Raw genomic sequence first — 18741 nt, forward strand, 5'->3', positions numbered from 1 at the left:
AAATTGACAGTATTCAAGATGAAAAGGGAGACCTCACCTCTAATGAAGAGGAAATTAAAGCAATCATTAAAAATTATTATGCCCAATTATATGGCAATAAATATGGCAATCTAGGTGATATGGATGAATATTTACAAAAATATAAATTGCCTAGACTAACAGAGGAAGAAATAGACTACCTAAACAACCCCATATCAGAAAAAGAAACTGAACAAGCCATCAAAAAACTCCATAAGAAAAAATCCCCAGGTCCAAATGGATTCACAAATGAATTCTATCAGACATTCAAAGAACAACTGATCTCAATATTATACAAGCTATTTGACAGAATGAGCAAAGAAGGAGTTCTACCAAACTCATTTTATGACACAAATATGGTACTGATTCCAAAGCCAGGTATATCAAAAACAGAGAAAGAAAACTACCAATCTCCTTAATGAACATAGATGCAAAAATCTTAAATAAAATACTGGCAAAAAGACTCCAGCAAGTGATCACGAGTTATTCACTAAGACCAGGTAGGATTCATACCAGGAATGCAAGGATGGTTCAACATTAGGAAAACTATCCACATAATTGACCATTTTAGCAAACAAACCGACAAAAATTACATGATTATCTCAATAGATACAGAAAAAGCCTTTGATAAAATACAAAAAAGCCTTTGATAAAATACAACACCCATTCCTATTGAAAACACTAGAAAGTAAAAGAATAGAAGGGCCTTTCCTAATAATAATAAACAGTATCTATCTAAAACCTTCAGCCAACATCATCTGCAATAGATCAGGAGTGAAACAAGGATGCCCATTATCACCTCTATTATTTAACATTGTACTAGAAACATTAGCTGTAGCAATTAGAGAAGAAAAAGAAACTAAAGGCATTAAAATAGGCAATGAGGAGTCCAAGCTATCACTCTTGGCAGATGATATGATGATCTACTTAAAGAACCCCAGAGAATCAACCAAAAAGCTAGTCGAAATAATCAACAACTTTAGCAAAGTTGCAGGATACAAAATAAACCCACATAAGTCATAAGTGTTCCTATATATCTCCAACACATTTCAGCAGCAAGAATTAGAAGGAGAAATTCCATTTAAAATCACCCTAGACAATATAAAATACTTAGGATTCTATCTGCCAAGACAAACACAGGAACTATATGAACACAACTACAAAAAACTCTCCACACAATTAAAACTAGATCTAAACAATTGGAAAAATATTGACTGCTCAGGGGTAGGATGAGCTAACATAATAAAAATTACAATGCTACCCAAATTAATTTACTTATTAAGTGCCATACCCATTGAACTACCAAAAAACTTTTTTACTGAATTAGAAAAAGCCATAACAAAGTTCATTTGGAAGAACAAAAGATCAAGGATATCCAGGGAAATCATGAAAAAAAATGTGAAGGAAGGAGGCCTTGCAATCCCTGATCTCAAACTATACTATAAAGCAGTGGTCATCAAAACAATATGGTACTAAGGGACAGAAAGGAGGATCAGTGGAACAGACTTGGGGTAAGTGACCTCAGCAAGACAGTCTATGACAAGCCCAAAGATCCCAGCTTTTGGGACAAAAACTCACTATTTGATAAAAACTGCTGGGAAAATTGGAAGACAGTGTGGGAGAGATTGGGGTTGGATTGACATCTCATACCCTACACCAAGATAAACTCAGAATGGGTGAATGACTTGAATATAAAGAAGGAAGCTATAAGCAAATTATGTGAACACAGAATAGTATACATGTCAGATCTTTGGGAAAGAAGACTTTAAAACCAAGCAAGAGCTAGAAAAAAATCATAAAATGTAAAATCAATAATTTTGATTACATCAAATTTAAAAGGTTTTGTACACACCTTTGTACAAAACCAATGCAACCAAAATTAGAAGGGAAGCAACAAATTGGGAAACAATCTTCATAACAAAAACCTCTGACAAAGGTCTAATTACTCAAATTTATAAAGAGCTAAACCAATTGTACAAAAAATCAAGCCATTCTCCAACTGATAAATGGCAAGGGACATGAATAGGCAATTCTCAGTCAAAGAAATCAAAAGTATTAATAAGCACATGAAAAAGTGTTCTAAATCTCTTATAATCAGAGAAATGCAAATCAAAACAACTCTGACATATCACCTCACAACTAGCAGATTGGCTAACATGACAGCAAAGGAAAGTAATGAATGCTGGAGGGGGTGTGGCAAAGTTGGGACATTAATGCATTGCTGATAGAGTTGTAAATTGATCCAACCATTCTGGAGGGCAATGTGGAACTATGCCCAAAAGGTACTAAAAGACTGTCTGCCCTTTGATCCAGCCATAGTACAGCTGGGTTTGTACCTCTAAAGAGATAATAAGGAAAAAGACTTGTACAAGAATATTCATAGCTGTGCTCTTTGTGGTGGCAAAAAAATTGGAAAATAAGGGGATGCCCTTCAATTGGGGAATGGCTGAACAAATTGTGGTATATGTTGGTGATGGAATACTATTGTGCTCAAAGGAATAATAAAGTGGAGGAATTCCATGGAGACTGGAACAACCTCCAGGAATTAATACGCTGTGAAGGGAGCAGAACCAGGAGAACATTGTACACAGAGACCGATACACTATGGTATAATCGAATGTAATGGACTTCTCCATTAGTGGCAATGCAGGGATCCTGAACAAGTTGGAGGGATCTATGAGAAAAAAACATTAACCACATTCAGAGGAAAAACCGTGGGAGTAGAAAGAGAAGAAAAACAACTGCTTGAATACATGGGTCGAGGGGATATGGCTAGGGATGTAGACTCTAAATGAACATCCTAATGCAAACACCAACAACATAAAAATAGGTTCTGATCAAGGACACTTGTAATACCCAATGAAACTGAGCGTCAGCTGTGGGGTTGGTGGGGTGAGGGGAGGGAGGGAAATAATGTGATTCTTGTAACCAAGGAATAATGTTCTAAATTGACTAAATAAATTAATTCAAAAGCAAATAAAAAAATGGAGGGAGAGGTCAGCAGGGTGGCTCAGTGGATTGAGTGCCAGGCCTAGAGACAGGAGGTTCTGCGTTAAAATCTGACCTAAAACATTTCCCAACTGGGTGACTGAACAAGTCACATAACCCCCACTGCCCAGCCTTACAACTCTGTTCTACCTTGGAACCAATACAGAGTATTGATCCTAAGATGGAAGGTAAAGGTTTGGGAAAAAAAATAAAAGAAAGAAAAAAAAGGAGAGAGGGACTCAACATCAAGAATAGGCTCCAAGAGTGAAGCAAGAAATAGAAACTTGCTAAAGAGAGAGAGCTGGGTGTTGCCCTAATCTTAAAGACCTATAAGTTTTTCAGAAGTTGTTTCTTGAAGAAATTCAGCTTGGTGAGGAATTACTAACTTACGGTGAATATGAAAATGGTGTTGGCTACTTGACAAATGCCAATGCTATTGTTGGGCAGTCACAAGTTCTATAGCAAACCCTTCAACCACCAATGTTTCAGAAGTCTCAGACTAAGCTACTAAAAATTAGCCAGGGAATTGTGAGAGTACAGAGCTTGGTCAAAGGTGATGTAGAATGAGAAAGGTGTCAACATAATAATCAAAACAATTTAAATAAGGGGCAGTTAGAATAGTGTATGATGATTAACTGTGAAAAGCTTAGCTACTCTTAGCAATACAATAATCCAGGACAATTCTGAAGGACTTATGACAAAGAATGTTATCCACCTCCAAAGAAAGAAATGATGTAGTCCTATGAAGATCAAACATATGATTTTTCACTTTATTTTATTTATTGGAGTTTTAATTTTAAATGAGTATTCTCTTGTAACAATTACCAACATAGAAGTATGTTTTGGCTAGTAATATATGTATGATACAGATCAAATTTTTTATTATTTCCAAGGGGTGGAAGGGATAGAGGGAAATGCTTTGGATCTTATAATTTTAGAAAACATGATGAAAATTGTTATTACATGTAATTGCAAAAATAAAATACCTTTGAATTAAATTTTAAAAGGGGGGAGGGGTGCTAGCTCACTCAGTAGCTAGAGAGCCAGGCCTGGAGATGGGATTCAAATATGACCTCAGATACTTTCTAGCTATGTGACCCTAGGCAAGTCACTTAACCCCAAATGCCTAGTCTTTATCCTCCTGCCTTGGAATTGATACTGAGAATTGATTCTGAGATAGAAAATAGGCGTTATTAAAAAAAATTGTAATTTTTTATGTTTAAAAATGTTTAATATTTTAAAAAAGATAACCTAAAGTAGTACTTATTGACCTACATGAACAAATGCAGAGTGCAATATGCAGAACCAGGAGAACATTGCACACAGTGTAAAATGGAGATTTAAACCCTAGACTTCAATCCCCAGAATTGGTATTTCCCAGAATTCCCTATAATCTCACATGAGTCTCCACCTGGGTGAGATCACAATTAGTATTTAAACTGGCAGTAGCGCCTACCTCGCCCTCTTCTATGCTCTCTGCTCAGCCATTACAATGATGTATGTAAGTAAGCTAAACTGGGCATTCTGAATTGGCTAATCAGCCATGGGGACGTGGTTTATTATTTTGTATCTTTGATTTCTAATAATCATTAATAAACCTTTTAAAATATAATATTTTTATTACTAGAGACTAATTTAATTTTTACAACAGTAACAGCAATATTGTAGAAAGACCAACTGTGACTTAGTTGTTCTCAGTAATACAGTGATCCAGGACAATTCTGAGGGACATATGACAAAGAATGCTATCCACCTCCAGGGAAAGAACTCTTGGAGTAGGTAGGAATACAGATCAAAGCATATGATTTTTCACTTTAGTTTATTTGGATTTTTACTTGGGGGGCTTGATTTCTCACGAGTATTATCTTACAAAAATTAACAATATAGAAATATATTTTGCATGGTGAGACATGAATAATTCAGATCAAATTGCTTATCATTTCTGGAAGGGGGAGGGAGAAAAAGAGACAATTTGTATCATATAGCTTCAGAAAACTCATGTAGAAAACTGTTATTACATGTAATTGGGTCAAATAAAATATCTTTTTTAAAAAGTAGTGCTTATCAATTGAAAATTAAATTTGCCAGAGTTATAAGCTAAAAAACATGCTAATAATACAAGTGAAATTTACAGTTAGCTCTCTGATTTATTATCTAAAGTCCATCACTGGTTTCCAAATTATCTTCCTAAAATCATACAAAGACTAGTCTGTGAGTTAACCGTTAGAAGTCACCTGTGGAAGTGGAAAAGAACACTCACTGGAGACTCAAAAGACTCAGGTGAGCCTCTTACTAGCTGTGGGAACCTGGAGGGGTCCCTTAAATTTTTTTTCTTTTTCATATATTGTGCTTAGTTACACATATAAGCAATTTTTGACAATTATTTTTTGACATTTTAAAATTCAGTTTTTCTACCTCACCACCCCAGGTGGTGAATAGTTTAACATATAATATATACTCATACTTTTATGTAATACCTATTTCCATACTGCTCATGTCATGACAGAAAACACATATCACATATACAATAGAAATCTCATGAAGACAATATAGTAAAAGATGGCATTCTTTGATCTGTACTCAGTCTCCAACCATCCCTTCTTTGTCTGTAGAGAGCATTTCCCTCATGAGTCTTTTGTGGTTATCTTGGAGACCTGCTTTGCTGATAACCGTTTAGTTTTTCAGTTGATCATCATGTAATATTTCTGTTACTATATACACAGTCTTTCTGGTTCTGCTCACTTCACTTTGCATCAGTTCACAGAAATCTTTCCAGATTTTTCTGAACTCATCCTGTTCCTTATAATGGTGCAAAAGTATTCTATTATACTCATATATCACAACTTGTTTAGCCATTTCCCAAGTGATAGATAATCCCTCTGTTTCCAATTCTTTGCTACTACAAAAAGAGCTGCTAAAAATATTTTATTAAAGTCAGGTCCTTTTCCCTTAACTCTGATCTCTTTGGGATAAAAACCCAGTAATGGTATTGCTGGGTTAAAGGATATGAATAGTTTTGTGGCCCTTTGAGCCTGACTCCATATTACTCTCCAGAACAGTTCACAATTCCACCAATGGTTATTGTGTTCCAATGTTCCCACATCACCTTCAACATTTATCATTTTCCTTTCTGATCAAAACAAAATTTTAAATAATTTTTAGCCCAGAAAATAAATAGTAATGGAGGGCAAGATACAAACATGTTAATTATAAACTCGTGCTTAGTTATGAACTAAAATTTACATTGAAATCTGCCAAAGTTGATTCTAACTTTGTGTAGGTAGGTTTGCTTGGATTATAATCTTATCTTAATGAGAAATACATTTTGATAAAAAAATTTCATTTTATAAATATTCAATGAATTATCAAAATAACACTAATTTCATTTATTACTAAAATATACAACTTTAATATATATGTAACTATATGACACTACTACATGTTAAAATAATGAGTGCTCATTTTTGAAAAACAAAGTTAAGGCCATAAAAAGATTCCTGTGAGGTGTAAAAATAAAATGAAAGGAATACCACAGATGAAGAGATATCTAATGGCTAAACATAGAAGGAAAAAGTCACTCTACAATTACAAGCAGAGGTCCAGAAAAAAAACAATGGTTTGATCACAAGGACACCAAAAATAGCTAGAAGAAATGAGGCAAAATTAATGTATATCAAGATGGCAGAATGAGCAAAACTGAATAGCCAGGCTCTTGAAAGATTCACAATAAGCATGAAAAAATAACCCTGGTCTTAGGAATGTTCAAGGAATACAAAGAGAAATGACTACAATAAGTGTATTTTATATGCCCATATCTGTAGAAAGAGACTACTTGAAACCTGTGGGAACTAGAGAATTGGTCTTGACAAAAAAGCTGATCTAGAAAAAAAGTTTGTGGAGATCTTCCAAACTGAAGACTAGAACCTGCAGCTTTGAACAGGTAGAGAAGGAAATGGGAGCCTGTAACAGAGTTTAGCCAAAGACACTCTGAGCCTATAGCTATGTAACTTTAACATAATAATCATTATGTAACATAATAACATAAGTAATAATCAAGGGATACCTAGGATCAGAATTACACTGTTGACATCCGAGGTTTCATACCAAAACTGTTCCTAAGGTTCTGAAGTCAAATCTACAAGCATTGATTAAACACTCCACTCAAGGCAATATACTCAGAACTGTGAATACAAACAGCTATGTGAAACAAGATAAACTGGTGATGACCTCAAAGGAAAAGCACTATGCATGATGGAATAGAAAAAGGGCAAAACTGAGAGTCAGAAGACCTGGGTACAAATCCCAGATTGTCTATTTACCTCTATAGCCTCTACAGTCTCAATTTCCTCATCTATGAGATATAAGGAACAAACTAAATGACAGCAAGAGGTTCTTACAGGTTTAAAGCTATGCTCATTAACTCAGAGGGTCAGATGGGTATAGGGATACTTTGGGGCTGAGGATAAACAGATATACAAATCTTGCCATGTTAAGTGCTGTGAATTTCAAAACTACTCAACCCTGTTCAAACCATTCTTTAGAGGATGGGATTTGGCTATTTCCTGATCAATAACAATGGAGATACTTGGAATGACAGAATCAGGTCTTAGAAACTACAATCTCCACCCTACTCAGGGTAACAGGATTTAGGAAGGGCTGCAGCAAAGCTCAAGATTTAATTATTTGAGAATATGACCTTCAACAGACATGTGCAAAGGGGACAGACCTCTGGGCGGTCCTGGGTTAAGTTAGAGCCACCATTGGCACAGGGGAGACACAGGAAGTGAGGTAGAGGATAGCTGAGGGACGTCCTGTGTGAAGGGGAGGAGGTTGTTGGAGCCTGGTGCTTAGAGTGAAGGCCCTGAGACTGTTTCTCCATTTTGGTCACGTGAGTGATAGGGACTGATCTCTTTCTTTGCCTCAGCTATCCAAGGCCTATTTAAGCCCTATTTCCCTCTCTCTCCCTCTCTCTCCTCTCTCTCTCTCTCTCTCTCTCTCTCTCTCTCTCTCTCTCTCTCTCTCTCTCTCTCTCTCTCTCTCTCTCTCTCTCTCTCTCTCTCTCTCTCTCTCATACCTTTCTTCCTCCTATTAGTAATTAAAAAACTCTATAAAAGGTTGACTGCTGACTTGAGTTTTCATTTAGGAATTACATAGCTGAATTCCTTGGCGACCTTAAATTAATATATATCAGCCTTTTAATGTGATTTCCATATCACATTGTGGCTGATCACATGGGAGTATAAAGAATTCTCTCAATAAACTTCTGAATTTTCTTGCTTTTTTACTCTACCTTCTCACCACTTAGTCCCTTTTAACAGCAAACTCGGCTTAAAGACACAGCTGCTAGAACAAGTAAGTAAAAAACTCCTTCTCTCTTCTCTTTTCTCCTTAAGTTAAATTGGAATCAGCAGTTTTTCTTTTTCTTCCCTTTAATCTTAAGGGACAGCTGGGTGGCTCAGTGGATTGAGAGCCAGGCCTAGAGACAGAAGGTCCTAGGTTCAAATCGGACCTCAGATACTTCCCAGCTGTGTGACTCTGATAGTTAGATAGAAAACAGCTGTTTTAAATCTCAGCAACAGGACCCTAAAGTCCTGGCTGGGAGAGCTGTTTCTAAATATCCTTTCCCTTAAGTAACAACTTCCTAGACTAGAAAAAAAAAAACCCTGTGGAAGGTTTTTTGCTTTGTCCTGCTCCCCACGTGTTTTGTGAAGACTGTTAGAGAAATAATTACAAAATATATATATATATAAATGAGTACTACATTCTTTGACATTTATATGGCAGCTGAAGAATTAGGGGCATTGAGGAATGCAGGATATCTCCAAATTTTTATATTAATATGTACTGTCATTTTTGTACTCCTCAATACTGTATTTAGAGATGCTAAAATTAAAAAAAATTGAGGATAAAATGCAAGCCCAATTAGAAGATCTAAAATGTTTCTTACAGGATCAATTGGCAAACACCCACTCTACCAGAAACAGACCTGTTTCTGAACCTTTGAATGAGGAAATTTCCTTCCCTGAAATAGAGATGGAAAAAACCTTCCCTATAGCTCAGTTAACAGACTGCTTCTCTCGTATAGGGCAAATCTTGACTGAATTTAATCCCCAAAACCCTTCCCCTGCAATCCCAGTTTCTCATGTTCCCTCTCCTACAGAAAACCAAATTCCAACACAAAAGAGATCTCATCCTCCTAAAGAAACCTGTCCTTGTCAAACTGACCCACAGGTGCAAAATTCAACTAGAGGCCTGTTTCCTCTAAGAGAAGTACCTGAAATAGGATGGAATGGGGATGTGGTGACTTTAAGACATAGGATACCATTTACTACCCAAGAAATAAATGAATTTACACGAAATATCCCCACATATGAACAAGATCCCTTTCTAGTAGCAAAAAAGATGGGAGACATATTTTTTCAGTATAATCCATCTTACAAGGACGTTGAGAACTTGCTACAGGCTTTTTTAAGTGAACTTGAAAAGAATAAAATAATTGCTCATGTCAACAAAATCCGGGAACGTAATGCAGCACATTGGCCATCTCAGGATCCCGAATGGGACTATAACAATCTTGAGGATTATCTACAACTATACTGTTGTAGAGAGGCCATCCTCACAGCAATGAAGGAATGTGCAGACAATACAGATAAGTGGATGGGACTTGAAAAAATTAAGCAAAAGGAGGAAGAAACACCCTCCAGATTGATGGATAGAATAATCAAGTTTGGGGACAGATACCTGGATTGGGACCTAACTAAAGAAACTAGCTTAAGAGAAGCTAGAAGGATCTTTGTCAATAACTCTTGCAAAGCAATTAAGAATTATTTTAGAACACAATGTCCAAGATGGTCAGAGATGGACCTTGAAGAATTGCGAAAAACAGCTATATATGTTTCAAAGGGAAACAAAGAAAAGGAAGAAGAAAATAATGATGACATGGAGGAAATGAAGAAAAAAATGAGATGTGTAATAGATAGGATAACTAAATTAGAAAGTGGGCATGATAATGAATCAATGACAATTGCCCCTCTCCAGAAATCTAATTATCAATCCATTACCTGCCACTTCTGTGGGAAGAAGGGCCACAATACGGTACAGTGTAGAGCTTTTCTCAAGATTATAGGAAGGAATGAATACTCAGTTTAATAACAACTACAGAAGTGATAATTATAGAAATAAATATAATTATGACAATGGAAACCACAACTTTAGGAATGATGACTACAGGAATGGATATTGGGAAAATGATAACTCAAATGAAATAACTCTACAACAAAATATAAAAAATGGTGCTCGTCCAAAAAATACTTGAGGCGCAAATGGCCCTCAGGGGGGTGCCCTTCAGGGGAGTGCCCAAGGAACTTCCCAAACACAATGAAGGTGTCCGGGGGGGGGGGGGGGGGCTGGGACACAGGAATCAGAGGATACAACCTTTGATTTTCCAGACCCTGATGTCCTACTACCCGTTGTCCTTATCCACTACCCCCCCTCCCCGTCCTTGTCAAACTGGGTAACACCTATTATGATTGTCTATTAGACACCGGAGCTTCCTGGTCTGTATTAAAGAGAACACCTGATTTACAATGTTATTCTGTTGGCTCAGAGAATGTAATGGGAGTATCAGGAATAACCCAAAGAGTTAAAAAACTTCCTCCTAGAATGGTGTCTGTAGGACCCCTAGAGGTACAACATTCCTTCTTTTTGATGCCTGACTCCCCTTTAAATTTGCTGGGGAGGGACCTTCTATGCAAACTCAGAGCCACAATAACCTGCTCCCCAGATGGTTCTTTATCATTGGAAGTACCAGAGGAATCTTTAAATTTACTCCCTGTAATTCTCTCAGAGAGTCAGGAGAAAAGAGCATCCCATCTTTGCAATACCTGAAGATATACTGGAGTCTCTTTGGGCCACATCTTCTTCCGATGTAGGCTTACTTAAGTCATCTGTTCCTGTGCAGATAAAAACTAAATCTAGCCCACCTCCTTCCATTCCTCAGTATCCCCTCTCAAAAGAGGCAATTGAGGGAATTGCCCCAGTAATTAACTCATTAATTGCACAGGGAATAATAATCCCTTGTAAATCTGAATACAACACGCCCATCCTGCCCATTAAAAAACCAAAAAGAGGGCCTGATGGCAAACACCTCTATAGATTCATGCAGGATTTGAGGGCTGTGAACAATCACGTTATAAAGAGACACTCCTCAGTTTCCAATATCAATACTATTATTTCTTCTATTCCTAGCACAGCTACATACTTTACAGTAGTCGACTTGTACTCAGCCTTCTTTTCGATACCCATACATGAGAACTCGAGGCATATCTTTGCTTTCACCTGGCAGGGCCGTTAATATTGCTGGAGTCATTTGCCACAAGGTTTCGTAGACAGCCTGAGCTTATTTGAGCAAATTTTGAGCCAAGATACAGATAATATAAAATTTAAAAACAGCAAATTAATCAAGTACATAGATGGCCTATTCTTGGCTTCAACAGATGCGGAAACATGTCAGGAAGATAGCAAGCACCTTCTTTTGGAATTGCACAAAAGAGGTCATAAGATCTCGAAGGATAAGGTTCAGTGGTGCCTTCCTAAAGTAGAATATTTGGGGTTCATCCTGTCTGCAGGTGCCCGCTTGATTTCTCCCAAACAAATTGAGAATATTCAAAATTTAAGTGCTCCTACCACTAAGAAACAGTTAAGAGCAATTTTGGGAGCAACAGGGTTTTGTAGACAATGAATTCCTTGCTATGGGGAAATTACTAAACCCCTTAGAGCACTAACAAGGGATTCGGTCCCTGAACCCCTCAAATTAGAACCAGAACACCTGTTAGCTCTATCAGATCTAAAAAAGGCTATCCTGTCTGACCCCACTCTAGGCATCCCAGATTACAACAAGCCATTTACTTTGTATGTACATGAGCGAAGAGGGGTAGCTTCAGGTGTTTTAACTCAGACTTTGGGACCTTCTCAGTGCCCAATTGCCTATTATTCTGCCCAACTGGACCCAGTAGCATCAGGAGCACCACCATGTCTTTGAGGAGTAGCTGCTACAGCCTTACTAGTGACAAAAACTGTTGATCTAGTATTGGGATGCCCATTGACAATTATGTGCCCACATGAGGTAGAAGCATTGTTGCTAAGACACAGAACACAGGTATTTTCTGATCAGCGAATTACAAGGTATGAAATAACCTTGTTAAACAATGAAAACATTACCTTGAAACGCTGTTCAACTCTTAACCCTGCCACCTTGCTTCCAGATTTACCAACTTTAGGAGAACCATTACATAGTTGTGAAACACTAGTGTCCATGGCAGAAAAGCCTCGAGATGATCTCTTGGACACTCCCTTAAACAACTCAGATCTGGTCTTATTTACTAATGGTTCTTCTTTTATGAGAGATGGCATATGCTACACTGGAGCTGCTGTAGTCACAGAATTTGCCACTGAGTGGTCAGCTTCGCTGCCCTCTAATATTAGCTCTCAAGGGGCAGAACTCATAGCTCTGAAACATGCCTGTATGATTGCCAAAGGAAATAAGGCAACAATTTATACGGATTCTAGATATGCTTTTGGCATTTGTCACTCAGTTGGGATGCTATGGCTCCAGAGTGGATTTCGAACCTCAGCTGGAAAATCCATAGCTAATGCAGAAATTATTAATGAAGTTCTTTCTGCTCTCAAACAACCTGAAGCCCTAGCTGTAGTTCATTGCTCTGCCCATACAGGTGGCTCTGACCCTGTCTCTAGAGGAAATGACCGAGCAGATGCCGCTATAAAACTAGCAGCCATAGAAGGACCTGGATTCATCTTAACATTAACAACCACTGATAATTTAAATTTATCACTTGCCTATAATGAAAAGGAAGTGGAAAAATGGAAACAAAAATTTAAAGCAAAACAGATTAATGGAGTGTGGGTATCGTCTGAAGGGAAACCCCTGCTCCCTAGAAGTTTCTATCACCAAATTTGCCAATCTGTTCATAAAAATGGTCACTTTGGTACCCAGGGCATCGTGGACTCTGTTAAGAGAGTATGGATAGCCCCCAGGATAACTACCATAGCCTCTAAAGTGTGTTCAACCTGCTCTACCTGCCAAGCATATAACCAACACGCCTTTCATAGAAAAGCTTTCGGTGGGCATCCTCTGGCTGACACACCTTTTGAGCACCTACAGATAGATTTCATAACAATGCCAAAGGCCGGATATTATAAATTTTGTCTAGTCATAGTAGACCAACTGACCAGATGGCCAGAAGCATTTCCTGAGACCCGAGCCACGGCGGCTTTTGTTGCTAAGGTGCTTTTAAAAGAAATTATTCCTCGTTTTGGCCTGCCAGCATGTATTGATTCCAATAGAAGAAGTCATTTTACTGATTCTGTCTTAAACCAAATATATTCTTGCTTGGGGATAACTCCCAAATTCCATGTTCCATATCATCCCCGGAGCTCAGGCCAAGTTGAAAGGATGAATAAGGAACTTAAAACTATGATTGGCAAATTATGCACGAGACCCATTTAAAATGGCCTGAAATTCTCCCTCTGGCCCTATTTTATCTTAGAAGCAGGCCTAGAGGAGACTTACATATTTCACCATTTGAGATGCTTTTTGGACATCCGCCTATACAGGCTAAGCCTTTCTCCCCGGCATATACATCACTTTTAGGGGGAGATACTACTATTGCTCCCTATATACAGGAATTACAGCATAAACTGCGTGAACTTCATGAATCTGGAGCTGCAGTACAAGCCGGACCACTAGACTTTTCACTTCACGACCTGAACCCAGGAGACAAGGTGTATATTAAAAATTTTCAGCATACTGGAGCAACTCAGCCTTCGTGGGAAGGACCATTCCAAATATTCTTAACTACTCCAACATCTATAAAGGTTGGAGAAAAGGACTCTTGGATTCACTGCTCTCATGTAAAGAGAGCATTTTCTGCTGAGACTGATTGACTGTATCCTATCACATGCATTGAAGATAATAATCCATTGACAAGTGGATGCTGTTTTTCCAAAAACACATTGAATTCCTGATTTTTTCTTCTCTTTTCCTTATTTTTTTATTATTGCTTTTCTTTTGAATATTTGATTTTTCCCCCTTTCCTCATTTCTTGTACAAAAGGTACATACAATTAAATGTTTTCCCCTCTCTCTCTGCAGTAATATAAGTTTAAACATACATACCCAAACAGCTTTAGACTGTGGGAACCTGCCATTTATTGATAAAATGTTATGGGACTATGATTAATGTTTGTGTCTGATTCCAGGAAATGGGATAAAAAGAAAGAGCACACAGGAAATATTAATGTGGACTCGAGGTTGCGACGCTTGACATACGTTAAGTCGTAGGACTTCCTTGTATCTACACTCTTTATGAAGTACTCATAGAAGTACAAAAATTTGACTATCATGCTGGCTCCCTATATCCTTGAGAATGAAAAAAGTCAGACCAGGGAATGACTCTTCCCTATCAAAATAAAATTCTAGTTCCTTTCCTTCTTATAATATGACAACTTCCTGTAGTCTTGGCTCTAAGTGGGTAAGTGAAATATTACTGCATTCTGTCCTACAGACTTGTGGGATAGAAATTACTGTAAATTGGACCTTTACAAGGGCCCATTATGAAGTTATTCTTGTTTACTCAACATTTTATACATAGATTTTGGTATTTTCATTCTGATTTCGAATTTTTTTCTTCCCTTTCTCCCAAAAGTTTTACTTTCTTCCATTTTTTTCCCTTTATATATTTTTGTTTTTTGTTTGTTTTGTTTTCATTGTTTTTGAATTCTTTTAATAACTGACTCATATACCCCCAGAACTCAACAATGCATCCTGAGCTGAACTGGATTTTTTTAACACCCACTTCAGGGGGGACTGTATTTTAATAAAATTCCAAGATTTTGAAAAGTAACATCTTCAAGGAAGAAGTTTGCTAACTCCTAAAATCCAGAGAATGAACTGTTGCAGAAAGATGCCAAAAAACCTACATTACATCAAGATCAAGAATGAACCTTGGGGTGTAGTTGCTTGGACTGAAGGTTGATTGAATTTATTTTTAATGTACACTCTTCTGCCAAAGGGGACTCCCCCCTAATTGGCTTTTGTCAATGTGCCCAGCAAAACATTGGTTTTGCTGTCTCTATCTCTCCTATGTTTCCCTTATCTCTAACTATTGTAATTTCATAGCTAGTATGTTTACAAGACCCATCGGAGAGGTTAGCCTTCCTTGGGCCTGAGGGGAGGATTGTGAATTTCAAAACTATTCAACCCTGTTCAAACCATTCTTTAGAGGATGGGATTTGGCTATTTCCTGATCAATAACAATGGAGATACTTGGAATGACAGAATCAGGTCTTAGAAACTACAATCTCCACCCTACTCAGGGTAACAGGATTTAGGAAGGGCTGCAGCAAAGCTCAAGATTTAATTATTTGAGAATATGACCTTCAACAGACATGTGCAAAGGGAACAGACCTCTGGGCAGTCCTGGGTTAAGTTAGAGCCACCATTGGCACAGGGGAGACACAGGAAGTAAGGTAGAGGACAGCTGAGGAGTCTGGGAACTTCCTGTGTGAAGGGGAGGAGGTTGTTGGAGCCTGGTGCTTGGAGTAAAGGCCCTGAGACTATTTCTCCATTTTGGTCACATGAGTGATAGGGACTGATCTCTTTTTCTTTGCCTCAGCTATCCAAGGCCTTGGGCCTCTGGCCCAGCCTAAGCAGAGGGGGTATTTAAGCCCTATTTCCTTCTCTCCTCCCCCTCCCTCCCTCATTTCTTCCCTCCCTCTCCTTCTCCCTCTCCCTCTCCCTCTCTCTCTCTCTCATACCTTTCTTCCTCCTGTTAGTAATTTAAAAACTCCATAAAAGGTTGACTGCTGACTTGAGTTTTCATTTAGGAATTACATAGCTGAATTCCTTGGCAACCTTAAATTAATATATATCAGTCTTTTAATGTGATTTCCATATCACAGTGCAAAGGAATGGGAGTGAGTGACTCTAGTCTGAAGGGGGCATATGAGGCTACTAGGGCTGCTTACAAGGCCCAATGAAGAAAAAGGCTAGCCTTTGCTTAGGTGAGCAGTAGAGCTACAAGAGAAAGTTTTCTAATCTAACGCCCACATTTAAGAAATAAGCCACTGAAAAGTGACAGGAAAGCATAGCTAATAACAGAGAAATCAAGACTAGAACTGTAAATCTTGAAATCTCTCAGACTTGCGAATGTTAAAAATTTCCCCATCAGGGAATTCTTAATTGGAACAAATTCCCTACTGAGAAACATTCCCCATTTTGATGTGAGAACTCGCCAGGATCAGAAATGGGAGGACCTCTACTCCAACCATACTTAAGACTGCTTTAGGGAAGAAAACTCCTTTCTATGGGAGGACCCCTACTCTACCCGTACTTAAGACTGCTTTAGGAGAGAAAAACTCCTTGCTAAACAATGAAAGTACTTGGACCCATGCTTATAATAAGGCAAGGCGTTCTTTGAGCCAGGCCTGTTTTTAGAATTGATACAATGGGATGCTAGGTACCTAAAAGGGTCAGGCAAGTTTTCTCTTGATGAGATTAGTTGACTAAGCTGTGTTTTTTCTCGTTCAGACTTACTGAGGAGATTGGTCGACACAGCAACATTTTTTCTGATTCAGACTTACTGAGGAGATTGGTCGACTTAGCAGGAATTTGGATGGGGAGTCCTTTGGAAAGCGTCTACAGTGATTGGTAGATGTAGGGACTCAGAGGAGGTGACATGGGAGAAAAACTCCTATATAAGAAAAAGCAGAATCTCTTGAGGATATGTCCTTTTGGGGATATCCTTTTGGAGGAATTCCTTTTGGAGGATCTCTGATGAGGACCACTTGGGAAGAATCTCTTGAGATAGGCTCTGGAGAAGGGAAGCTCTTGGAGGACAATCTCTAAGGAGGCCTCGCTGGAGCTCCTCTAAGGGGACTCTGTCCCTCTGGAGGCTCTGGAGAGAGGCCCTTTGGAACAGTCTCTGGCTGGAAGGCTCTCTGGTGAAGTCAGCTGAGATGGAGCTGGCCTGGTGTCACTAGAATCCTTGCTTAGGCAGACCTTGTGGTGAGTGTTAAAAGACTGACTGACTGATCTCTCTCTTAAGACTCAGGTCTAGGCCATGTTGGCTTAAGGCCCTACATACTTATTTCCTTTTTCTCTCTTTCTCTCTTTTCTTTAATTCCACATTTTGTATTAATTAAAATCTCTATAAAACCCAGTTGACTTGGGTATTTGAATAATTGGGAATATTTTCCTGGCGACCACCTTATATTTGATTTAAAAACCAAGGCACTGTAGTGAAACATATTTTCTGTGGTCAAATTTACTCACCCTCTCTTATATCTATCACAATTTATATCTTCCACTATTTTAATCACTACAGTTTAAGACCTCAACCATTTTAAATCTCACAGAACCCAGGTCTCCCGATTCTCAAGTCAGAACTCTCTCCTCCAGCATACTCTATTTCCATCTACAACTTCATTTTATAATACAATGGAATTAGTTTTCACTAATTAGGAAATTATTTTCTAATAATTCTAAAGTGTCCCCACCCACCCACCCAATCTGTCATATTCGAAGGTCAGGCTGAACCAGTTTCTTGCTCAGGCTTTGAAACTCAGTTGACCCTCCCTTCTTTTGTTTAGATCTTTAAAAAATAAAAAGGATTAAGGGCCAGGCTGGCCAGCCTCACTGACCCATCTGAAAGATTAAAGAAGTAAACAAGCTATGCAGCCATGTTAGGCTAACCCAATCATATGTCAGGGAGGAAGGTGCATATTAGGAATCCTCTTTCAATGGACAAAGACCTGCCTCTTCTGTGAAGCAATGAAGGAGGAGTTGAAGTCTGTTAAGTCCACCTCCTCAGAGACTTCCCAGAGAAGTCTTGGGATATCCAGAGGAGGGATTGAGTGATGATCTCATGAAGGGTATATAAAGAGCTGCTCCAGAGAAATTTGAGCTCTTGGATGGTGCATTTGGATTGTGGAGGGAGGCAACTGACTAGGTTAGGATGTCTTGAGTGGTCAATTAATAAATTATTTTAAAATTAAGAAATACTCCCCTCTTGAGAATTTCAATCATTTCAATCATTACAAGTTAAAATGAAAACTTCCAAAAACCTTTTTCTTTTTCATTCAGTCAAATACTTACACTCTTTCCATGAATTCTCGAAAAGGTGGTATATGGTGCTAAGAATTTGGTAGAAGTATTCTCCTTAGGACATGAAATGTGAATGCTTTTCTAAAGGGGAGAGGAAAAAAAAGAGTTCAATAAGTAAAGTGATTCTAACACAATTTATGTTCCATTAACAAAGTATTTGGATTTCTATTTATAGAAAAATTCTCTTTAAAATCTCCATATTTCAGTCCTTCCTCTTTGCCCATAAGTACAAGCAATGTGCATACATGTGTACCTGAGCTCTTGCACACAGACGCATGAATACAAAACCCACACCATGGCTTATCACATTTTTTATAGCTCTGAGGTGCTAGGTCAATTTGACATGATCAAGATTGCTACTATCCTACTCAAATACTGCTATGCTGATGTATCCACAAATAATGAATATTAACAAGCATAATCTCATTAGTCCTCAGGAGTAACCTTAATATTTTCCCTCCCAAAAAATAGAAGAACCAACTTTAAAAAGAACTATATGTTATAAAGTGTTTACCATGTACTGGAGATCAAAAGATTACAGCATATAGAGAAACT

The 18741-nt window shown here is 38.1% G+C and overlaps 1 protein-coding gene across 2 annotated transcripts in view; it reads right to left on the bottom strand.

The window, feature by feature from the left end:
• PAAF1 (proteasomal ATPase associated factor 1) overlaps window positions 1-18741 on the bottom strand; it is a 66114-nt gene that overhangs the window by 34154 nt on the left and 13219 nt on the right. For both annotated transcript variants that reach the window (XR_466316.3, XM_001363013.4), the window contains exon 4: window positions 18178-18267. Coding sequence is in view for 1 of the 2 variants with exons in the window: in XM_001363013.4 (XP_001363050.2) it covers window positions 18178-18267 (90 nt within the window). In the remaining variant the exon portion in view is untranslated. The remainder of the gene's footprint in view (window positions 1-18177; window positions 18268-18741) is intronic.

This window comes from Monodelphis domestica, chromosome 4 (assembly GCF_027887165.1).
Source record: "Monodelphis domestica isolate mMonDom1 chromosome 4, mMonDom1.pri, whole genome shotgun sequence".
NCBI lineage: Eukaryota > Metazoa > Chordata > Mammalia > Didelphimorphia > Didelphidae > Monodelphis > Monodelphis domestica.